The sequence below is a fragment of the Notolepis coatsorum genome (genome assembly GCF_963971535.1).
Source record: "Notolepis coatsorum genome assembly, chromosome: 13".
Taxonomy (NCBI): Eukaryota; Metazoa; Chordata; class Actinopteri; order Aulopiformes; family Paralepididae; genus Notolepis; species Notolepis coatsorum.
In genome coordinates, this window is record NC_140177.1 from 80,217,967 (window position 1) to 80,244,227 (window position 26,261).

General features: G+C 43.1%; 2 protein-coding genes across 2 annotated transcripts in view; one reads left to right on the top strand and one right to left on the bottom strand.

Annotated features, from left to right (window-relative positions):
* The window catches only part of eif2b3 (eukaryotic translation initiation factor 2B, subunit 3 gamma), a gene marked incomplete at its 3' end in the record, with an annotated part of 235,016 nt that overhangs the window by 81,143 nt on the left and 127,612 nt on the right, over positions 1–26,261 (top strand). The window contains exon 5 of the mRNA XM_084327117.1: positions 12,035–12,146. Coding sequence (XP_084183243.1) covers positions 12,035–12,146 — 112 coding nt within the window. The remainder of the gene's footprint in view (positions 1–12,034; positions 12,147–26,261) is intronic.
* Positions 1,497–11,732, bottom strand: LOC311238836 (uncharacterized protein; the record flags this gene model as incomplete). Its single annotated transcript, XM_084327037.1, has 7 exons — positions 1,497–1,529; positions 8,234–8,358; positions 8,535–8,597; positions 8,874–8,945; positions 9,035–9,082; positions 10,276–10,383; positions 11,729–11,732. 7 exons carry the CDS (start codon positions 11,730–11,732, stop codon positions 1,497–1,499), a joined length of 453 nt encoding a protein of 150 aa, XP_084183163.1.

The following is a 26,261-nucleotide window of genomic DNA, read 5'->3' on the forward strand; positions in this document are numbered from 1 at the left end:
TTATATACATTGATTGGGCCTCATTCATGAAGCGATATAAGAACAGATTTCGATCTAGCATTTCCTCTTATTTTGTTCTTATCTGGGATTCAGCAATGTTTTCTTATTGTTGTTTTTCTCTCGGGCAAGACCAAATTCTAAGAGTGGTCGAGAGCACTCTTACCCAGATAAGAAACTCTTACCCAGATGAGAAACATTTAAAAAAGCCTACCATTCATAATAGTAATACATCAGATTTATATAGCACTTTTCCTAATGCTCAAAGACACTTTACAAAACAAACAATATAATACAATACAGTTTTAGTAGATCAAATAAAAAAATATATATAAAAAGGTGAGAGAGGAAGGAGTTCATGGGTTGAAAGCAAACCATTGGTCAATTGCCCCTACCCCAAATACGACTTTATAAACCCAGAACTTTTCAATAATAATTATTATTATAACTTATTGCTTGCTCCTCTTCTCCCCCCCCCCCCCCCCCCTTCCTCTCCTCCCTTCTCTTCTCTGCTCCACACCAAGTTCTGAGCGCACTCAGGGTTTTAGCCACAGGGACCTTTCAGAGAGAGAGGACAGGTGACAGATCCAGTATTTCCGAACCTACTGCACGATTGGTTCTTGACAAGCGCGCAGTCGTTCAGTATTGACAAAGCCTACTTTGCTGGAACGATTTGTTTCGCACTATACAGTACGTATAAGTACAAGTATAAGTCTTTATTTGTCATCAGATTAACACACACACACACATGCGATGAGCGACCCACAGGGAACACACACATGCACTGAGTTGCGAGTCGTGAGACGTGTGTGTGTGTGTGTGTATGCGTGTCATTTTGAGATCAGTCGCAAATCGCTTCTTGGATCAGACAGGGTTCAGATGCCGAACCATGGCTGTTTTACACACGCCTCAGAGATGGCGGGCGTGTCTGACTGTCTGTATGCAACGGTGGTGTAGTGGTTAACACTGTCACCTCACAGCAAGAAGGTCCAGGGTTCGATTCCCGCTTGGGGACCAGGTTTCCATGATGCCAGGTACCCAGGTGGGGTATCTCCCAGGCCTTTCTGTGTGGAGTTTGCATGTTCTCCCCGTGCTCGCAAGGGTTTCCCCCCCGATAAGATAAAACCAATGGAAAAACATGCACAACAACAGATCGCTAACGCTGTGGCGTCCTTGACGAAGACGGACAGGAGCACTTGGATTGGTCCCCTGGCGCGGCTCACGTTAACGCCTGTCTGCTCCCGGCTGCCCTTGGGGGGGAAGGACGACGGGATGGGTTAATCGCAGAGACGAATCGCATCGGCGATTCTAAAGAGACAATGCATGCGTGTGTGTTCCGGTGTGTGTGCTAAAAAAAACTAACCGCTGTGTGTACCACTAAAACATTGAGTGTCGTTGCATGCCGAATAAAGACCTCTGCAACAGGTCCTGCATTATATATTATATTATTATTATTATTATTATTATTATTATAATTGAGCGTGAACGCGCATTTGCGTTTAAGAATGAGTGGGATTCATCATGGAATACACCTGGGTAAGCACAGATTTGGACGTTAACACATTGAGTGCCACGGACGCGTTTTGTCGTTAGTTCATGCCGACCGTTGAGTGCCCCAGACGCTATATAGCGTTTGTTTGGCTTTTTTTTTTTTTTTTTTGGCGATTTTAATTCATAATTCATCAATCGAGCCTCGGGTTAGTGCTGCAGAGTCTCTCTGAGCTCAATTGGGAAGATACCGCCCCCTATCGTCTCTCCCTGTGTAACTGCACCCCATTACTTTACACTGCTGAAGGGGGGCTGGCCAGTTTGTTCATTTTACTTTTCCCTCAAGCCAACTGAAGAATCGATTGTGCTCGCCGGCCCGGAAAACGCGTGGATTATGTATTTACAGGACCCAACACTGTAATCAATAAGCGTGATCGATATTTGGAATGGCGATCAGGAATTGGAATAATCTTTTTGGATAACATCTGATCTCCGGTAAGGAATTTATTTTACCAGTCTTAGGGTAATCGGAGCTGTTTTCACCTATATCTCAGCGTTTGCCCTATGCGTGTGTGTGTGGCTGTGATCGCTGATGAGGAAATGAGAGAATCGATTTTTCAGCCCGCCTCTATAGCGTGCATAAGTACACATATACTATCGATAATCTAGCGTTTATTTGAAAACGATTCATAAATAGGTCGAAAAATTACGATGTTTTTGTGTATGCTAGAATATTCCAGTAAATGCCTTTTATCACGGAATCTATATATTTTCCTGAAAAACGAGGGCTTTTCAAAATGCTATAAAACGAAAATGAACCGATTTAAAAAAAAAAAAAAAAAAAAAAAAAAAAAAAAAAAAAATCCGTTTCGACAATGTTGACTGCAAACAAGTCATTGATAAGCGACAGGCAGATTAGACACATAGCCATAATTTAAGACAGAGATTATGCAATCACAACGCTATCATTGAAGTGGGTCCTGGCATTTAACCATGTTTCCCATGTTAATGGCTGGCACTCAAACTGTTAAGAACGGCTTGACGAATTGTGGCGGTGGCTTTTCTTATTGTTCTCTTAACACTTTGGGTGCCGGCCAAAAATCCGGAAAATGACTGTGGGTTGCCAGGATTCCTGGACGATTCTAGCATATCTCATGATCTTAGCGGAGCTATTTCTATATTTTATATTATAACTATGGGGAAATGGTTGGGCTCATTTGAAGACGACAAGTTGATGTACACAATGCAAAAAACCGTTTGTTTCTGCATGTCTTCGTTCGTTCACAATTACAAGTTAAAAAACGTCAACAAAAGATAAAAGTGGAGGTAAATTATTTAGAACAGAAGTTACAGGCACTTTTATGAAAGGTGTGCCGGCGGGGTGATAATAGGTACTGAACGTGTTATAAAGCAATTTAGACTGGGATGGATGGATGGATGGTTTGATTGATTGATTGTTTGACAGATTGTTTTATTGGTTTGATTGATAGAATGTTTTATTGTTTTGTTGATAGTTTGATTCATAGATTGATTTGTTTGATTGATTGATTACTTTGTTGGTCATTTGATTGATAGAATGTTTGATTGTTTTGTTGATAGTTTGATTCATAGATTGATTTGTTTGATTGATTGATTACTTTGTTGGTCATTTGATTGATAGAATGTTTGATTGTTTTGTTGATAGTTTGATTCATAGATTGATTTGTTTGATTGATTGATTACTTTGTTGGTCATTTGATTGATAGAATGTTTGATTGTTTTGTTGATAGTTTGCTTGATAGAATGTTTGATTGTTTTGTTGATAGTTTGATTCATAGATTGATTTGTTTGATTGATTGATTACTTTGTTGGTAATTTGCTTGATAGAATGTTTGATTGTTTTGTTGATAGTTTGATTCATAGATTGATTGGTTTGATTGATTGATTACTTTGTTGGTCATTTGATTGATAGAATGTTTGATTGTTTTGTTGATAGTTTGATTCATAGATTGATTTGTTTGATTGATTGATTACTTTGTTGGTCATTTGATTGATAGAATGTTTGATTGTTTTGTTGATAGTTTGCTTGATAGAATGTTTGATTGTTTTGTTGATAGTTTGATTCATAGATTGATTGGTTTGATTGATTGATTACTTTGTTGGTCATTTGATTGATAGAATGTTTGATTGTTTTGTTGATAGTTTGATTCATAGATTGATTGGTTTGATTGATTGATTACTTTGTTGGTCATTTGATTGATAGAATGTTTGATTGTTTTGTTGATAGTTTGATTCATAGATTGATTTGTTTGATTGATTGATTACTTTGTTGGTCATTTGATTGATAGAATGTTTGATTGTTTTGTTGGTAATTTGCTTGATAGAATGTTTTATTGTTTTGTTGATAGTTTGATTCATAGATTGATTGGTTTGATTGATTGATTACTTTGTTGGTCATTTGATTGATAGAATGTTTGATTGTTTTGTTGATAGTTTGATTCATAGATTGATTTGTTTGATTGATTACTTTGTTGGTCATTTGCTTGATAGAATGTTTGATTGTTTTGTTGATAGTTTGATTCATAGATTGATTTGTTTGATTGATTGATTACTTTGTTGGTCATTTGATTGATATGCCTGGCGCTAATGAACAAGTAAGTTTTATAACTACTGGTGTAGGTCCAGACAACATTATTATAAAATACAGAATACTTTACAATGCAAAAAACTTGAAACTTTGATGCCATGAACATTTTTATTGTAAAATATGTTCAATAAACTGGGTGACAAGTCATCAGTACCAACCATTGTTGCTGTGCATTATATGCTGGTAACATTCACAGTATAGGATTATGGTAATTTACCAAGACAATACCTTATAAAAAGTGAACACTGGAGGATAATCAACCATTGTTTCAGTGCATTTAGGAGTTTGTTGGTAACATTCACAGTATAGGATTATGGTAATTTACCAATACAATACCTTATAAAAAGTGAACACTGGAGGATAATCAACCATTGTTTCAGTGCATTTAGGAGTTTGTTGGTAACATTCACAGTATAGGATTATGGTAATTTACCAAGACAATACCTTATAAAAAGTGAACACTGTGATGATAACCAACCATTGTTTCAGTGCATTTAGGAGTTTGTTGGTAACATTCACAGTATAGGATTATGGTAATTTACCAAGACAATACCTTATAAAAAGTGAACACTGGAGGATAATCAACCATTGTTTCAGTGCATTTAGGAGTTTGTTGGTAACATTCACAGTATAGGATTATGGTAATTTACCAAGACAATACCTTATAAAAAGTGAACACTGGAGGATAATCAACCATTGTTTCAGTGCATTTAGGAGTTTGTTGGTAACATTCACAGTATAGGATTATGGTAATTTACCAATACAATACCTTATAAAAAGTGAACACTGGAGGATAATCAACCATTGTTTCAGTGCATTTAGGAGTTTGTTGGTAACATTCACAGTATAGGATTATGGTAATTTACCAAGACAATACCTTATAAAAAGTGAACACTGGCTGATGATAACCAACCATTGTGTCAGTGCATTTAGGAGTTTGTTGGTAACATTCACAGTATAGGATTATCGTAATTTACAAAGACAATACCTTATAAAAAGTGAACACTGGAGGATAACCAACCATTGTTTCAGTGCATTTAGGAGTTTGTTGGTAACATTCACAGTATAGGATTATGGTAATTTACCAAGACAATACCTTATAAAAAGTGAACACTGGAGGATAATCAACCATTGTTTCAGTGCATTTAGGAGTTTGTTGGTAACATTCACAGTATAGGATTATGGTAATTTACCAAGACAATACCTTATAAAAAGTGAACACTGGAGGATAATCAACCATTGTTTCAGTGCATTTAGGAGTTTGTTGGTAACATTCACAGTATAGGATTATGGTAATTTACCAAGACAATACCTTATAAAAAGTGAACACTGTGATGATAACCAACCATTGTTTCAGTGCATTTAGGAGTTTGTTGGTAACATTCACAGTATAGGATTATGGTAATTTACCAAGACAATACCTTATAAAAAGTGAACACTGTGATGATAACCAACCATTGTTTCAGTGCATTTAGGAGTTTGTTGGTAACATTCACAGTATAGGATTATGGTAATTTACCAAGACAATACCTTATAAAAAGTGAACACTGTGATGATAACCAACCATTGTTTCAGTGCATTTAGGAGTTTGTTGGTAACATTCACAGTATAGGATTATGGTAATTTACCAAGACAATACCTTATAAAAAGTGAACACTGTGATGATAACCAACCATTGTTTCAGTGCATTTAGGAGTTTGTTGGTAACATTCACAGTATAGGATTATGGTAATTTACCAAGACAATACCTTATAAAAAGTGAACACTGGCTGATGATAACCAACCATTGTGTCAGTGCATTTAGGAGTTTGTTGGTAACATTCACAGTATAGGATTATGGTAATTTACAAAGACAATACCTTATAAAAAGTGAACACTGGAGGATAACCAACCATTGTTTCAGTGCATTTAGAAGTTTGCTGGTAACATTCACGTCACATGAACTACAGGGCATATCTTACTTGGTCTCTCGCATCGATGACTGCATTGTCCATTGATAAATGGATGAAGCGCCAGATGATCTGTGGACCAAAAAATATCCAATACATGCTTCCAAAGTATATAAATAATAGGCCAATGGACTGCATTAGAAAAGTGTGGTATGTTACCTACAGTATATACTTTTTTAAACTGGGTGACTGTCAGCAACCATTGGTTCTGTGCAAACGGTAAAAATGAGGGGGGAAAAAGATAAATAAAAAAAAACTATATACACACACAATGCAAATTATGAATGGAGTCGATACAGCTAGATCGCTAACATAACGTCTCATCTGCAAGTGGTCCAAACATGCCTATGCAATATCGACAACCGTGGCCCAAATACATGTGTTCAACGCATTTGTCTTGTACAGAAAACAGTGCAACTACCCATACACTATACTATACTATACTATACTACAATATACTATACTATACTATACTACACTATACTATACTACACTCAGCTAGCTATACTATGTACCGGTACACATGGTTCTGTCTGTATCACACAATGATGGATTATTTAGAAGTAATCTGTACTTCTGTGTGCCGGATTATTTAGAAGTAGTCTGTACTTCTGTATGACAACTAATAAAGAAACTATTTAGAGAAATCCCTCTTTGTGTGGTACAGAGCGAAGCATTTGTCACGATGCAGGGGGACTTTGCACGATGTGCAAAAATATCTGGTCTCACTCCTGATGCCACGCCTACTGCAGACACGACATTTCCTACACGGTAGCTTTCTCTTCGGGGTGGCTTTGTATGCAACCATTACATGCTTCACAAAGCCACCCACTAATCTGCTCTGCGGGTCCCCCAGTGGGGCCCTAGGGTCGACACGCCCCACCTGCTCAGCCCCTGCCTCCTCCTCATCCCCACCCCCTGCCTCCTCCCCTGCCTCCGCCTCCGCCTCCATCTCCGCTGTCACCCCAGGAATCTTCTTCTCCTTACCGTCTGTGTAGGTCCGCGCCACAGCCCTGGTGAACCGGAAGAGGTTGGAGTAATGCCCTTGTGGGTGCTTTTTTTTGTACAAGACAAACGCGTTGAAGATACATATTTGGATCAGATACATCACAAACTTTTTGGTCCACTTTCCAGTCTTACGTGTAACCGGATAGTACGATATATTCTGATCCAGCTGATCGACGCCGTTCATGAATTTATTGTACTCCAGGATTGATGATGGCTTGAGCATCTCCACCCTCAGCGCTTTGCCCTTCTTCTGCTTCTTCCACACCATCGCCTTTTCCATAGTGTCCTCGTGGAAGCTGCTGATGGTCTTCACGATTCTCTTATCGCGCCATGCCACGATCAGGACCTCCTTGTTGTTGACCGCAATGCGCTCCCCCACACCGATGTCACGTTTGGTAATGTTCTTGATGATGGCTGGCTCGCCCCGGTGCTTCCTGAGGGTACCACAGACGTCGGTCCTCAACTGTCGGAGCCTGGCGGACATACGTACCGAGTTGTAGAAGTTGTCCATGTAGAGCGTATAGCCGGCCCCAGACAGACGTCCAAGCAGACCGACGACCGTGTCCCCCAGGAGCGAGCCTTCCCGACAATATGGCTTAAATGAAAAGCAATATCCTGTGCGTGATTCGCACAGGAAGTAGGACTTGATGCCATAGCGGGTGGGCTTGTTGGGGTTGTAGACCCGGAAGGTCAGGCGGCCTCGCCATGCCATCACCCCCTCGTCAATGGCGAGCTCGCGTTCAGGCTGGTACAGCTCCTTGCACCTCGTGTTTACATGGTCGACTACAGGGCGTACTTTGCACAATTTGTCTCTAACCTCCAGGGAAGTATTGTCCGCAAAGTGGAGGAATCGCCAGATCAATTGGAACCTGTTGCGTGGCATGGTATCAGAGTAGTACGGTGTGTACATCATGTCGTCAGTGGTCCACATCTGGTCCACGCGAGGCTTCCGCAGGACACTGCTAAGGAAATGGAGTCCGAGGAACTTCTTCAGCTCCTTCAATGTGAGGGGCTTCCAAAGCAGTGCCCTGCTACTGGTTAGCGTGGGGTCCAGCCGGGCAATGGACTGCTCAGCGTAGAGGTTGGACTGGGCAACAATAGAGTTCAGAAAAGCATCTGTCAGGAACAGATCCATCCATTTCGCAGGCCGGTAAGATCTGAGTGCCTTGGCGTCCTGGAGCAACCCCGGTTGGGCTGTGAAGGGGATCCTTTGAGGCACCCAGCCCTCACGAGACCAGGCATTCTCCTCTTCCTGACGGATCGCAGCCCTGCTCTTCGCTCCTCCACGACCTGTCAATTATACAAATATACTATAACACCCCTACTGTAGACATTCATATGCCACGTAGTTACAAACTGTGTGAGTGAATGAGTGAGTGTGTGTGGGGTTCAGATGTCAGAGCTGGACGTGGTGTGGGGGTCAGAGGTCAGAGCTGGAAGTGGTGTGCAGAGTGAGGCCAACTTACCGCTCTTAGATGTGCGTTTCCGCCCTGCAACAGGTTCCGGCATGTCCAGACTAGCATCCAGTTCTAGAATCACATGATGTAATACATTACACTAGGGCAACGCATTGTCATTGTATTTACCACCATCACCACCAGACCAGGCCCTACAGCAGCCAGTCACCACCAGGCCCAGGCCCTGCAGCAGCCAGTCACCACCAGGCCCAGGCCCTGCAGCAGCCAGTCACCACCAGGCCCAGGCTCTAGCAGCAGCCAGTCACCACCAGGCCCAGGCTCTAGCAGCAGCCAGCTACCACCAGGCCCAGGCTCTAGCAGCAGCCAGTCACCACCATGTACAATTACCTGCAGGAGTAGAATGTGATCCTATGTCGTTGCCAGTCTCAGCGTCACTATCTGCAGGGTCTGCGCCAGAATCTGAATTGGATTAAATTCATTCAGTAAGTAAGTCTCACAAAACACAATAGTAATACATTTACACATACATAAATGTAGTTAGTACATACCCAAGCATGTTGGTGTATTGGCCCCGGATTCGGTTTCGGAGTGTTCTGCTGTGTGAACACAAAATAAATCAGCGGCCATCAAAGCATGTACATGTGTGTGTGTTGTAATCAATGGAATTTTACATATGCTACACAACCATGCATTTAAATATAGGCCTCGCCATGTGTCCATGCCATTGTGTATGTGTGTGCTGTAATCAATGGAATTTGCATATAGAGGCTGCGAAGTTCAAAGGTGTTGGAGAGGATGCATGTCTTTTGATCTTGTGTGTGTGTGTGTGTACACACACTGCACACACACACACACACATACACACACACATCAAATGGCATGGGGTGAGGCATCTACACACACACACACACACACATCCATGTAACTAAATGTAGTGGCCTGTACATGCCTACTATATCCTATATCATTCAACTATCGATTTGAACATGCACAAAACAATATTCACATTGCAACATACCAATTACCACGTCGACCACCACCACCACGTCGTATCATGCCCAGCATGCAACTATTATCACTTACATGATAGCTACACACTTCAAAGAGCCACTTCAAAGGGCGTGCACATGCACACACACACACACACACGCACACAAGACAACCTAACTGTAGCACATGGTAGCGTGGCCTGTACTGCATGCCTACTATATCCTATATCATTCAACTATCGATTTGAACATGCACAAAACAATATTCACATTGCAACATACCAATTACCACGTCGACCACCACCACCACGTCGTATCATGCCCAGCATGCAACTATTATCACTTACATGATAGCTACACACTTCAAAGAGCCACTTCAAAGGGCGTGCACATGCACACACACACACACACACGCACACAAGACAACCTAACTGTAGCACATGGTAGCGTGGCCTGTACTGCATGCCTACTATATCCTATATCATTCAACTATCGATTTGAACATGCACAAAACAATATTCACATTGCAACATACCAATTACCACGTCGACCACCACCACCACGTCGTATCATGCCCAGCATGCAACTATTATCACTTACATGATAGCTACACACTTCAAAGAGCCACTTCAAAGGGCGTGCACATGCACACACACACACACACGCACACAAGACAACCTAACTGTAGCACATGGTCGTGTGGCCTGTACTCTACATCCCTACTATATCCTATATCATTCAACTATCGATTTGAACATGCACAAAACAATATTCACATTGCATTAGTAAACATGACGTACCGTTGCCCCGTCGACCACCACCGTGTCCGACTCCCACGTCTGAATCGTGCGATGAATCAGACTCATACCTCCGACCCAAGCCGAGATCATCGTCAGATGATTCCGGAGCTAGAATATAATAAATGCATATCAGCGTTAGGTTTGGCAAACTAACGTTACATAGTCACAGAATAAGCAGTAGGTAAATCATCAAATACACGTTTCACACACACACAATCACATGCATATCGCCGGCGTTGGTTTGTCGAACTAACGTTACATAGACAGTCACAGTATGTAAATCATCAAATACACGTTTCACACACACACACAATCACATGCATATCGCCGTTGGTTTGTCGAACTAACGTTACATAGTCACAGTATGTAAATCATCAAATACACGTTTCACACACACACATATATATATATATATATATAAGACCGTGTAATTACCTGGTGGTTCCCAATCGGCGCTCCCATCAGATTCGTGGGCGGTCGAATCGCTGTCCCCTGACTCGCATGAAGAAGCTATGACCACAGCGGCAGCCTTCCTCTTCCTCGAACTGCGTCGGGTAGAGCCGCTCCCGGTCCCGGGGAGAGACGCGTTACTGGGCCCAGCAACGGTCTCACGGCTCTCTCCGATCGGAGCTACCAAAGACGTTGGTGCTGTTGGTGCTGCTGCTGCTTGAACAACCGCGGGTCCAAACGCCAGCTTCGTCTGAACAAAGCGACCCGCCGCCGGATTGTCCCCTCGCTTTCCTACACTACGTCTCTTCATACTGATCTAAATGAAACTACTAACTGATCAAACTACTATTACTACTACTGAAATATACTACCTAGACTACACACTAATCCCTCGAATAGTACTACTACTTAGCACGACTAAGTACTTTCTAAAGCACAGCTGAAACCTTACAATTAGTCTGATACTACCACTATACTGTATAACACTATAAATATAGACTATAGGCTGATCTCAATTCAAATCTCTCTCTCAATCTCTCTCTCTCTCTCTCTATCGCTCTATCTATCTCTCTCTCTCTCTCTCCTCCAAAACCTCGTAGATTCTGGGATCGCGCTAACGTTTTATACCTGTGGTTACATTGGCCAGGTATGCTGGCCAATCAAATGCCAGATTCATTGTGGGGTACAATATTCCCCCTATTGTGATAGTGTTAGAAAATAGGGGGACACTGCCACCTAGTGAAATTTGAGAGGAAATGCAGTTTCCGGTTAAAATTTTCTTCCAAAAGCTCGGCGGTGAAGTTCAGACGGGGAAAATCGAAAAAAGATGTAAACAGATCAAAGACGCTGTACAGCGTCCTCGGCACCTTGAGCATGGCCGGGAAAGACGCTGTAAAGCGTTTCCCGGCACCCAAAGTGTTAACAGACAGGTAAGCAAGAATATAAGAAAAATAATAAGAGTATTGTTGAATGAGGCCCATTGATTCTATTACTTGGAGTTTACACATATTACCATGAATTGTCACTCCCTGGCCATAGTGCAGAACAAGGTCATATTAATTTGATTGATTGATTTTTTCCATTGTGACATACCATTTCTACCTACTAACTACTAGAATTCATCCCCTGCCTCAAAGGGCAGGAAGATGATGTGTAGTAGGCTGCATCTTGATATGGCCTTCTCCCTCTCCCTCTCGCTCTCTCTCTCTCTCTCTCTCTCTCTCTCTCTCTCTCTCTCTCTCTCTCTCTCTCTCGCTCTCTCTCTCTCTCTTTCTCTTTCTCTCTCTCTTTCTCTTTCTCTCTCTCTCAGCTGAACAGAGGGACTTTGTGGGCGTGGATGAATCAGGGAAAAGGCTGTTGTTCATGGCCAATGAGGCGGACCTGGAGGACGGGCTGACGATCAGGAAATCTATCATGAGGAAGTGAGTATAACAGATTTCATACCATTTGGCTGAATCCCAATGTCCAGTGACTTTGGACATGCAGACCACGTCCTCATGGACTTCACTGACATAATTATTTTCTAGTTCTATATGTCCATGTCAGGAGAACCTTCTCGGTCAACAGGAGCAACATCAGCTGCACAGAGTGGCGTCAGCACTCCAAGGACCTCAGATGTTATAATAATAAGACTAGGCAAGCCTAGTTAAGCTGGACCCGGTCAGGACACACGTGTCTCAACAATGGGGGAGTTTTTTGTGGATCTAGGGGTAGTGGTGGTCACATAGCCCTCCAACTGGCCCTCCAAACACAGTGTTTTCAGATGCTCACTCAAAACGGAGGTGTACAAGGCAGAAGATAAAGGAGTTTCTGTAGTGGTACTATATTTTGTACATAATAGTATATTTTGTATGTATCAGGCTATTTGGTTTTTGCAGATCTCAGCATAACACATTTCCCTCTGAGGAAAAACATTGAATCGCCCTAGCTCACTTTACTCCAGAGACGCACATTGTTCCAAAGATACAACTATTTCTAAATCATGAAAAAGTATTGGTTATAGGTAGGGGTGTAACGGTACACAGAAGCCACTGTTCGTAGATTCTGATCAATCTGCCAGTATCACGTCTTCTTGTGTTATCCTCTCTCCATCCAATTCCTCTGCGTTGTGTAATTTTAATGGTCCTGACGTCTCATATACTGGCTGATATAATCCTTATCTCTCCCCGTTAGTGCAATCCGCAAACCATAATAATTCTCCACCTTCGTAAGAATTCGACACTTTGACACAGCGTAATACCTTACAAGGAAAAGCGTTGTTTATTGATATAAACAGAAGCCTCAGCCCAGATGTTATCCGATTGTATTTTCATTGCTATCGTCTCTGCTGTTATTCAGTCCAATAGTGGTCAGGCCTGGTCGTTAGCCTGAACCCTCCTCGTGTTAGCCGAAGCTAATGATGATGTGTCATTCTCCCCCCCCCCCCCCTCTTCGTGATGAGAGGAGAGAGTCTCTTGGTCTCTTCCCTCCTGTGGGATTCGTTTCTTTGGTTCGACTTATAGATCTTCGTCATAGCAACGATAGCCCCGCCCCTCTTCTGGTTGTCATGCGACGCGCTGTCATGACAACCGCGTTTAACCTTTACACACATCCAAACGCAGTTTCTACTGTTTCAGTAAGGATGTCACCCCTCTCCCTCGCTCTCTCGCTATCAGCTTGTTCCAGATCGGAATGTCAACATTCGGCCCTGCTAAACATTCTGCTGGCTACTGCCTCTGAACCGCTTCTTCTGTCACCGTCTTCTAAGCCAAGCACATCTCGACCTCTCTGACCTGGCACCTTTAGATGCTACCATCTCCCCCCAATCTATACATCACATACATTGAATAAACCCCGTTTTCTCTCAGTACGTACCTCGGTTTTGGGGTCACGGTTCGGTACGAGTTCAGTACAACAGGAAAAATATTTAGAATGATTATTATATATTTATAATACCGGTAGTTATTATTATTAAATATACCGGTAGTCTTTCTTTATTAAGTTATACTTAGTTCCACCTAGGCTTGCCGCGGTAGTCAGTCAGTGATAACGGTGTCATTCTTGTGTTCAGGAATCCACTTTATCCAATTTATTGCCTAGTGCCCCCTCCCCCCACCGGCCTATACTTTCACTTTCACTTCTAGAGTAGATTTTACTTCACGTGAAGCAGAGACATTGTTACACAACAATGGCAGAGGATTTATCAATATTTTGGATTTAATTTGAGAGAGGAGCTCAGAGGACCAGTCCAGATCAGAAAAAGGATGTTTGCGTTTATTTTCTTTTTCGAATCAGCTGTGAAGGGAAAGTAGCATGGAACACGTTTTTGTGTGTGTGTGTGTGTGTGTGTGTGTGTGTGTGTGTTAAGGCTGAGCCCGAACCCTGTTTTTAGGGTTCGAACGTTCGCCAGGGTTTATCGAACGAACGTTCGTTTTTTTCATTTTTTTAATAAATCTTTTTTTTCATTTTTTTTATAATAATTCTTTTTTTTATTGTATTATTATAGATCCTACGGAGGGCGGCATTGCATAGTCTATTGGTGAAAAACATGTTTACAGTGGTGGCTGTTCATGTAAACATGTAATTAAACAAAGCACTCAGAAGAAAATAAACAAGCTACTGAATCAAAGTTACTATGATAAACAATAGCCCTTGCAGTCACGTAAGGGGCTAGATAAACAACGGCATTCGTTTTGTGGCATTAACGTTATATAGTTAGTGTTACACGTTCAATAACAGGTATTCACTCTTGGTCGACGGGGAGGGGAGCCGGGAGGAGAGGCACACGCTCCTCAACAGACCCGTCCACCGTCTACCTCGGAACGGCCGGGCTCCCAACACGCCTGCCGCCCGTCCGCCCTACCACCGTTCCGAGGTAGACGGTGGACGGGTCTGTCCACCGTGCGCCTGCTGTTGTTTCCAACGCAACCACCTCCCGCCATGAAGCTCGCGCTCCGTGGCCGAAAAAGGCTGGTATTCATTAATGATCCTTCTGCAGGTTCACCTACGGAAACCTTGTTACCGATTACTTCCTCGGCGGGGAGCTAACTACGGCTCCCCGGTAGCTACGGTAAGTCTGTTGAGGCTTCAAGCAAGCAGATCAATGGCGGCGTTGCCTGAAGTTAAAAACGAATAAACGCTTGCCGATTGGTGGTAACAGCAGAGGCGGGTGCAAGCGGTGTGACGTAATTGGCAGAATCGCCTGTCAATCAAAATAGAGCTCTGGTTGAGAAATAGTATCCCGCTGCAGCCCGGCAGACCATACTGGTTGAGCCGAGCGCCTGACGCGCCGCTTCACATCACCTCAACCCCGTGCGCATCCTTTATTTTTTTTTCACAGAACGTTCAAACCTATTAATTAAAGTCCGAATGTCAGCGTAACGAACGAACGTTCGAACGTTCGGGCTCAGCCTTAGTGTGTGTGTGTGTGTGTGTGTGTGTGTGTGTGTGTGTGTGTGTGTGTGTGTGTGTGTGTGTGTGTGTGTGTGTGTGTGTGTGTGTGTGTGTGTGTGTGTGTGTGTGTGTGTGTGTGTGTGTGTGTGTGTGTGTGTGTGTGTGTGTGTGTGTGTGTGTGTGTGTGTGTGTGTGTGTGTGTGTGTGTGTGTGTGTGTGTGTGTGTGTGTGTGCGTGCGTGCGTGCGTGCGTGCGTGCGGCGCGCGTGCATGCGTCTTTCCATTGGTTAACATTATTAGGCGAACAAGAAAACAATGAACATTTTCAGCCTTGTGTAATGACCCTGCTCTGTTACAAACATATCATTCATTCATTGTTTAGTTTCACACCTGTAGTAAGGGGAGGATGGCTGACACACTGGTTATGTCAGTTTAGCAATCAGCTACGGCAACACTGCTCAACGGGTGAACTGGACAGTACCGCTGGGGTCGTGGAACCCCATATGTCAAAATGTAGGAGAGACCCTTTCGGTAATGGAAAACCGGTGGTTTTTCGTAACTCGCAGATGTTGCGGAGATATTGGTGAAAACGCAGAATTATGTGGCTTTTTCACTCCTTTCTCTCGAGACGCGAGATGGCGACACGTTCTCAATAAACAAACAAAGTGATCGTGCTATGAAATTAAGTTTGCTGTCCGAGTATATTATTCTGGCACTCAAAGAGGCAGCAAGCATCTCTTTCTGACAGAAGTAAATACCTTCCATCAACTTTCTATCCGTTCATTGACGGATCAGTGCAGCCGCAGCCTATTCATTTGACGTGGTCATTACTAGGGGTGGGAATCACCAGAGGCCTCACGATACGATACTATCACGATACTTGAGTCACGATACGATAGTATTGCGATACTAAATATATTGATATGCTGAGTATTGCAATATTAATATTGCGATATATTGCGATTTATTACCTTTTTTCAACTGCAAAGTAAAACTTTGTCAACATGTTTTATCTAATAAAATAAAGTTCAGTCTGTTCATCTCACTTCAATCATTTTTATTGCAGAACCTGGTATTTTCTCAAGCAGACAGAGCGTAATCTGTGTTGCATGTACCTGACAAACAGAACTGTTTGTATTACAGTCATATTCCAACTTAACTGAATGCACATGTGTGTGTGGACTACTGTACTATTACAGGTATTGAAATTAACAATGCAACTTCCTTATACAAAAAAAAAAAAATTAAATATCGATACTTGGCGTCCCTGTATCGATACAGTATCGCCACGCAACGTATCACGATACTACTACGTATCGATTTTTCCCCCACCCCTAGTCATTACGTACTCATTGTACTTTTTCTATCGCACAGCAAATAATTTCAGCACCACACAGCCCATTGAAAGTGGACAACTCCTAGCCCTACACACAGAGGGAGAGAGAGGGAGGAGAGATACTGTAGAGAGCGATAGTTACAGGGGGAGAGAGATAGGCTACAGAGATGGACACACACACACTCTCCCAGCTCTCTTTCTCTCTTGCCCCTTCCTCATCTCTCTCACCCCCCTCTCTCTCTCTCTCTCTATATATCTCACACACACACACACACACACACACACACACACACACACACACACACACACACACACACACACACACACACACACACACACACACACACACACTTCAGAAACAAACATAGTATCAATGAGAGCATCAATAATACACCTGAGTTAAGTCTAGTTAAAAAAAGAAAATAATTCTTAAAAGTTAATTGTGAGTTAAAGAAAATAGTGGCGTTAATAGAATCGGGCGATAACGCGTTAATACCGCGTTAACTTTGACAGCCTTAATAAATATACGTATATACTAGGGGTGTAAAGGTATCCGTACCGAACCGTTTCAGTGTGTACCGTACCGTACCGAATGGCTGTGTACCGAACGCATACAGCGGTATGTTAACCACTAACTAATGGCTGTTTTTTTCACAATCTAATATAATTATTATTATTATTATAATAATTTTTTTACAGTCGATTATTAATTTCAATATATAATATTCGTTGACAGCCCTACAAGTACAATTAGTTAGTAGTTACTGCATACTACATCACCCCTGAGTGGAACATGGAAAGCCACACTTTCCCCCACTGTACCGAAAACCTGTACCGAACCTTGACTTCAAAACCGAGGTACGTACCGAACCGTGGTTTTTGTGTACCGTTACACCCCTAGTATATACTGTATATATACTACTTCTTCAACCTCCTACCTGTAGTCTATTGTCCCAAAAAAATTGGCTATTCTGTTGACATTGCTGACATTTTAATTAACATTACGTATTACATAAAAAACAACAATACACTACAATAGGCTATAAGCTGGGTATGAAATTGTATCCATAAGCATTCTGGCATTTTCCATTTAATTCAGCTATCCCTTTAATTATTCACTTTCTTTCCAACATGGCGGAGGTAGTCATGCTAAAACAGAGAGTTGAAATGGCTGATGGCATGCTGTGGAGGGCGGCCAGCTTGTGGTTGATTATGGCACTTTTTCAATCTTTTTAAATTGCTAAAAAAAATTGAAGGAGGGAGAACAGAACATGTGTGTCTGGTGTCCTTAATGATGTTTTGGGCTTTCCTTTTGCAGCAAGTAGTGTGTAAATGTTATGAAGTTGTTGTAGTTCCATGTCAATGATTTTTGCTGCTGTCTTTAGAGTCCTTTGTAGCAGCCTGCAGTCCTTAGCAGTCAGGTTGCCAAACCACACTGTGATAGAGCCTGTCAGGAGAACACTCTCAATGGTGCAGCCATAAATGTTCACAAGAGCTTTGGTACTCATAACAAAACTATTGAGACATACAGTACAGTCTCTGCTGTGGTAAATTAGTCTCTGCTGTGCAAACTACAGCCTCTGCTGTGCTAAACTACAGTTTCTGCTTTGCTAAACTACAGTCTCTGCTTTGCTAAACTACAGTCTGTGCTTTGCTAAACTACAGTCTGTGCTGTGCCTTCTTGCAATTGGCATTGGGAGACCATGTGAGGGTGTCTGAGATGTGTATACTAAGAAATCTAAAACTATCAACAATTTCAACAGATGTTGTCCAACAGATGGTCTGTTCAACAGATGTTCAACAGATGTTGTTCAAAAAAGGAAACGGTATCCTGTGTGATGGATAATATTTTCTGCTGTGTATTGTGTTGACTAATACATCCATTAATTTAGAATGCTGAAATCTGAATTCTAGTTAGAGAAATAACATCTTGTTTGCATGATCTGGCTGGATTACATTTGTCAACGTTGACTGGGCGAGAAAGAGAGAGAGAGAGAGAGAGAGAGAGAGAGAGCAAGCGGTGAACTGAAGGCGCTGTCGAGCCGTCCTGCCTGAATGAGAAACAGTCTGCTTTCAAGGCAGTAGAGAGAATGAAGGCAGGTGGGATAATCCTTTCAGTGTTGCTTGCAGCTTGATCTCCTGTTTTGTCTACATTGTTGTCTATGTTCTTCTAGCGTAAATAAGGAATGCCTTCGCAGCTATTGAAAATATTCAGTCAAGTAGGCTACCGACGGTGGTGCCGTTTCTCCAGGAGCTTAACGGCAGGCTATTGCGGTTCTGACCAAAGTTGGCATTTTGTTTATGTGTTCATGTTCAGGGGATTGTGAGGCTCGCCTCGGCTCACAGGTCTGATGCTTGCCCACACTCGTGCATGTCGGGTGCAATCGTCATTCAGTCATTCAGTCATTCAGTCAGTCAGTAAGGGACAACCAGCCAAAAGTACATTGAATGGACAGAAAGCTACATAAAAGCATAAATGCAGGTTGATTAATAAATTCAACACCCACTGTAGGCCCGTTTTATCTTCATGGTTAATAATTATCTAAAACAACTAAAGCATTGTGTTGGAATTAGGGCTGGGACTTTATCGTCTTCATTTTGATTAATTAACTACATAAAAAATTCTATGTGCAAAAAAATTACGCATTTTATCGCACGTCCTGGCACTTTGCTCTCGTCTGTCAGCTCCGGGCTGCGTTTTCGACGATCAACCAATACATTGTTGGAAAGTTTAATTTGCCGCCTTTCAATCGTCACCCCACTCAACCTGTATAGACCACTGCACTTCCGCGTTACATTGAGCTCATGGGAGAGACAGCGGGGGGAGAAAATGAATGAATGTGGATGAGAGCCTTGACATTAAGTGGTTGTACTGTAGCTACGGCTGTGGGGGTGCTGGAGACATGATCCAATAGACTTGTATAAGCCTGGGTCTCCTGAACACGGAGAGACCAATCCCAAGTTGACTTTCTCGCCCAAGCTATAGTCACTTTTCCGCACCTACTCCCGAACTCCGCATGCACAGATTGCCCACAGAGTCTCTCTGGATTGTCAGGAGATCTAGGTTTATCAATCTGTGCATGCGAAATTCGGGAGTACTTTTTACATTTACACTGATTGGAATCAGAATTCTGATATATATTCTGAAAATGGGTGGTAACTAAAATGGTTCCTGGACCGAGGGATTTGTCTCTATGCAACTCTGCACCCTGTAGGCTAGTTAGCACTATGGGTTTTCTCTGTACTAAACCCTGCACGCAGGGATTTGTCTCTACTCAACCCTGCACCCTGTAGGCTAGTTAGCACTATGGGTTTTCTCTCTACTCAACCCTGCACCCTGTAGGCTAGTTAGCACTATGGGTTTTGTCTCTACTCAACCCTGCACCCTGTAGGCTAGTTAGCACTATGGGTTTTGTCTCTACTCAACCATGCACCCTGTAGGCTAGTTAGCACTATGGGTTTTGTCTCTACTCAACCCTTCACCCTGTAGGCTAGTTAGCACTATGGGTTTTGTCTCTACTCAACCCTGCACCCTGTAGGCTAGTTAGCACTATGGGTTTTGTCTCTACTCAACCCTGCACCCTGTAGGCTAGTTATATTTACGTTAAGTAATTTAGCTGATGCTTTTATCCAAAGCGACAAATTGTGTACAACAAGTCAGTAGGAGGGGTACACCTCTGGCAGCTAAGGGTAAAGTGGCATTATTCGTCTAGCAGTGCCGAGCTTGAGTGCATAGTAGTATAGACATATTAGCATAGTAGGTTGTAGTATAGGCATAGTCGATAGTAGTATAGACATAGTAGCATGTCACATAGTAGTTGTTAGCAGCCAGGACAGAGAACAGCCTCGTTAGCAGCCAGGACAGAGAACAGCCTCATTAGCAGCCAGGACAGAGAACAGTCTCGTTAGCAGCCAGGACAGAGAACAGCCTCGTTAGCAGGCAGGACAGAGAACAGCCTTGTTAGCAGCCAGGACAGAGAACAGCCTGCTGCCTCGTTAGCAGCCAGGACAGAGAACAGCCTCGTTAGCAGGCAGGACAGAGAACAGCCTTGTTAGCAGCCAGGACAGAGAACAGCCTTGTTAGCAGCCAGGACAGAGAACAGCCTGCTGCCTCGTTAGCAGCCAGGATAGAGAACAGCCTGCTGCCTCGTTAGCAGCCAGGACAGAGAACAGCCTCGTTAGCAGCCAGGACAGAGAACAGCCTCGTTAGCAGCCAGGACAGAGAACAGCCTCGTTAGCAGCCAGGACAGAGAACAGCCTCGTTAGCAGCCAGGACAGAGAACAGCCTCGTTAGCAGCCAGGACAGAGAACAGCCTCGTTAGCAGGCAGGACAGAGAACAGCCTCGTTAGCAGCCAGGACAGAGAACCATAGATATCTATATAGAACACTAGATAGCTTAAGGCGGAGTCACCAGCGTCACTGAACCGCCGCCATCTTGCCAGGGGCAGCCTTGAGTGAGAGTGAGTGAGCTGCACAGACAAAAATACTCATAACTCGCTGAAATATTGACGGATTTACAAACGGGTTGGTTTGCTATAAACATCAAAGATGTAGTTATGATACTGCATACTTATAAAAAACATTTTTTTAAAGATGTTTTTTTAACAAATCATAGCCACGTTAATAATGCTTGTAATAAACCAAACCGTTTGTAAATCCGTCAATATTTCAGCGAGTTATGAGTATTTTTGTCTGTGCAGCTCACTCACTCTCACTCAAGGCTGCCCCTGGCAAGATGGCGGTGGCAGGGTTTCCGTTAGAAAAAATTGTTGCCGGTCTCCGTGACCTGCAAGATTTCAATCTACCGGACAAATGAGATTAATTCCGGTCATAGTTTATTGAGCTTTAAAACAATTGATAGGCAGGCAATATAAAGAATGTCATCCTCAAGGCATGTAGATTTATAATATTATTACTTAAAACTAGGCTACTTTTGCGTATACAGTCATTAATTAATATATTCCAAATAAAATAAGTCCCTCGATACTCCGTGCTGCTGCTGACTTGAACTAAAATAGACCGCGTATGTGGGCAGTCGGTCCGACACTAAACAGCAGTCTGTTATAATCACATTTTTATGAGCTAACGAATTCCGTTATATTGGACATTTGTATTAATTATATCAAGCGAAGAACTGAGAAAGCAGAGAGACGGCAACATTATCGTGGTTTGCGTGACGACTCTCTCCACCTCGCAACGACTTATTTGCAAAGAGTATGGCGCTGCAGAGAAGCTGATTTAGCTGTTATTGGCTCTTTTCTGGGAACCGCACAGCAGCGCCCCCCACCCAACATTGGCTGAAAATGGCCAAATTGGAGTACTGCTGGAATACTGCATTGTGCCGTTGCCTCTCTGGCTCTGCAGCTTCACACAAAAGTCCGCACACCAGCACTAAGCTCTCGCCGACAACGTCGTTGTCATTATTAGAAGCAACGAGGAAACAAATGTAATGATCGTTTCGTTCATCGCATAGGCTATTTAATTTTAGCCTATTTTAATACAATTCAAATAATCAAATTGTGCTTAGACTCAGGGAATTATTTTCACCGGACATTAAGACCGGAGATATTAAATAAGTCGGACTTCAACAGATTTTGCCGGTCAAAAACCGGTAATTACCGGCTAACGGAAACGCTGGGCGGTGGTTCAGTGACGTCGCTCTCCATTGGCCGGCAGCGTGGGCAAGCTATCTAGTGTTCTATATATATAGCAGCCAGGACAGAGAACAGCCTCGTTAGCAGCCAGGACAGAGAACCAATAGGGTCCAGCTGCAGCCCCGGAGATTGTTCCAGATTGGGCAACTTCCGCCCGCTCCCATGACATTTCTCCCGCTGACAGGACAATGCGCTGATTGGCGGAAAGTACGGAAGTATCTCGAAGTACGTCTGACGTTTCTCTACGTCCGTTAGCGAACGTGTTAAGTACGTCTGCGCTGACGTGCGGTTGTTGAGTGATTGATTGAAGAGTTCCTTATTCCATGAGAGGGGGGGGCTTGTATTGATCAGGTTAGTAGATATTGTACCGATCAGGTATTACAGATCATATCCGCATGAAATAAACTAAAATGTTAAAAACCCATTTAGACTGTTTCTCATTCCTGTACTGTTGTTTATACTCTGCTCCTGTGTTGTAACCCAACCCCCTCCAATGTACAGTAAATGACCAAGTATGGTTTTGTCAATATTCCAATGTACAGTTTTGCTTGTACAGTTGTACAGTGTCTGTCCCCCCCCCCCCCCCCCCCCAACCACCTCCAATGTACAGTCCCCCCCCCCCACCTACCCAACCTCCTCCAATGTACAGTTTCTACGTCAAATGTATATACTCTCTTTTCTGGACTCTTTTTGTATCACAAACAATACTGTATTTGCAAATCTGGTATGTCATAAATGTATAGATGTAGCAGTACTGTCTATCTGTATGTCGTGTATGTCATATGTTATGATGAATTGAAAATGGGGGACCCTGATGTAAACAAGACGAAAGTCTTTCTCTGGTCTGCATACCCTTAACAATTGTGTGTATTGAGCCGTACTGTATTGTACCCATTCTGCAATCTGTTAATACAATTTATTCAACACCTCGTTCACCACTGAACAATCAGGTTACTGGTGCATATCAGACACATAATGCTATTCCTTCAACACCTCATTCACCACAACTACAGTATTATTATATGGTCCAAAATGGTCTCCCTTCCTTCTTTATTTGCTTGTTGATCCTCCGGTCAAATTCCTCCACCTCACTGAAACAATACAAAAGGACAACATAATACATTTTATTTATATGATAAATAAATATATATTCCAGAGTTAATAATATTGTATATTGTTTACACTGCCTTTTTATTCTATTTTTACTTCTCCACTGTACTATAATTATGTGACCTGTACCTCTATGTCTTCTACTACCTGTACCTCCCCTCCCCCCTCCCCATGCTGCTGAATTTATCTTATCTTATGAATACAACGTTCAATTAACGTTCGCTAACGTAGAGAAACGTCAGACGTAATTCGAGATACGTCAGACGTACTTCGAGATACGTCAGACGTACTTCGAGATACTTCCGTACTTTCCGCCAATCAGCGCATTGTCCTGTCAGCGGGAGAAATGTCGTGGGAGCGGGCGGAAGTTGCCCAATCTGGAACAATCTCCGAGGCTGCAGCTGGAGGCTACTCCAGAGAACAGCCTCCTGCCTCGTTAGCAGCCAGGACAGAGAACAGCCTGCTGCCTCGTTAGCAGCCAGGACAGAGAACAGCCTCGTTAGCAGCCAGGACAGAGAACAGCCTGCTGCCTCGTTAGCAGCCAGGACAGAGAACAGCCTCGTTAGCAGCCAGGACAGAGAACAGCCTCGTTAGCAGCCAGGACAGAGAACAGCCTGCTGCCTCGTTAGCAGCCAGGACAGAGAACAGCCTCGTTAGCAGCCAGGACAGAGAACAGCCTGCCGCCTCGTTAGCAGCCAGGACAGAGAACAGCCTTGTTAGCAGCCAGGACAGAGAACAGCCTCGTTAGCAGCCAGGACAGAGAACATAGATATATATAGAACACTAGATAGCTTACCCGCGCTGCCGGCCAATGTAGAGCGACGTCATCGTAGGGCGGCCATCTTGCCCCAGGCAGCTCAGCTACTGATAACATTAATGTCTATGGTGCATGTACTATTTAAATAACCATAGATTGCTCAATTCTTTGCCGATTTTCAAACGGGTTGGTTTGCTATAAACATCAAAGATGTAGTTATGATACTGCATACTTATAAAAAAAATTACAAATTTAAGATGTTTTTTTACAAACCACTTGAATCATAGCCACGTTAATAATGCTTGTAATAAACCAAACCGTTTGTAAATTCGTCAATATTTCAGCGAGTTATGAGTATTTTTGTCTCTGCAGATCACTCACCCTCACTCAAGGCTGACTGGGGCAAGATGGCGGCGGTTCAGCGACGCTGGTGACTCCGCCTTAAGCTATCTAGTGTTCTATGTATATCTATGCAGAGAACAGCCTGCTGCCTCGTTAGCAGCCAGGACAGAGAACAGCCTCGTTAGCAGCCAGGACAGAGAACAGCCTCGTTAGCAGCCAGGACAGAGCAGCCAGGACAGAGAACAGCCTCGTTAGCAGCCAGGACAGAGAACAGCCTTGTTAGCAGCCAGGACAGAGAACAGCCTGCTGCCTCGTTAGCAGCCAGGACAGAGAACAGCCTCGTTAGCAGCCAGGACAGAGAACAGCCTGCTGCCTCGTTAGCAGCCAGGACGCGTGTATCACTTCCGCAACGGATTTAGTCGGATTTCGGTTTCCGGGTTCGCCTGCCCCCGCGGCAGCGGCAGCGTTGCCGCTGCGAATCAGTCAGAGCAATATTGTCACGCCATCTTCTGAGTGCAGACGCGCTGCTGTTTAATCACTTTTCCCACTTCAATGACAGAGCTGCTGTTTAATGCTCACTTTTCCCACTTCAATGACAGAGCTGCTGTTTAATAATATTGTCGCGTTGTGGAAAGCAGGATACGAGAGCGTAGATTTCAGTGTGTATCATTTAATCATTTATCATTTAACATTTGAAAGACAGAGCTGCTGTTTAATAATATTGTCGCGTTGTGGAAAGCAGGATACGATAGCGTAGATTTCAGTGTGTATCATTTAATCATTTATCATTTAACATTTGAAAGACAGAGCTGCTGTTTAATAATATTGTCGCGTTGTGGAAAGCAGGATGAGAGAGCGTAATTTTCAGTGTGTATCATTTTATCATTTATCATTTAACATTTGAAAGGCATACATTGTTGTCATACAGAAGTACAGAATACTTTTATCCAAAATGCTTAACAGTCTCTGGAGCGCGCCAGTAAGAAGCATTTGCACTGCAACTCGTACACCTTACATTTCTGCTTTGCACTATAGCGTATTGTATATTAGTACTGTAACTGAGGGGTACAATTCCCTGACTGTATTGAATAAGTATGGTATCATTAAACCACTACTGACTTATGTACATTACTACTGGCCATACAGTACACAGGTATATGAGATGAACACATCCACAATAACACGGCTTCACAACAAATACTTGTTTAGAAGAATATTTATTAGCAGCACGAAGATTATCTTACATTACTTTACTTATCAAGATTGAGAGTTGCGCTTGTAAGGCGAAGAATGTGCATGAATAGGTCAAGAGCGTAAGTCCATGAGCATATTACGCAGGAGATAATTAATACCACCTGTATCATAAGAATTATATATATGGTACACTAGTAGGGCAGCTGGAGATACTAATAGGGTCCCTCCGGTTGTAGGCCAGCAGGGGAGAGGATTTGTCGGTAGCGAAAGTCTGGGTCAACGAGGAATAAGGAGACTCCAGGTACAGGAGACAGTGCAATAATCTCTTGATCCGCAGACGAACAACAGCTATTCTCCGGTATGCAGTGCCGCATGGAGGAAAGCTAGCCAGCCTCAGGCGTCCTAGAGGCGGGCTCGACGTTGCTCCTCACAGGGTAAATCCCACACAATTGTGGGTGTAGACGATTCTCCGCTCCATCAGCTACAGGACCAAAGCAAATATAATCCAGCCGAAAAGGGCTCTGTAGTCGCCGGTGTAGGTTATCCAGTGTACATATCCACACGGTTCTCGTCTAGGGCTCCTCGGATGACGGCACCAGGTTAAGCCGCCCAGCCTGGATAAGCACACTAGCTCGGTACAAGGAAGCGTTGGTAATGCTGGTCACTGTAGAACGGTAGCCGCACGATACACTATACATAATAGACTATTACTTAATAATAGAATAGGTCGAACTCGACGATACAGCGTTAAACTCTGACACTTCAGCTATCA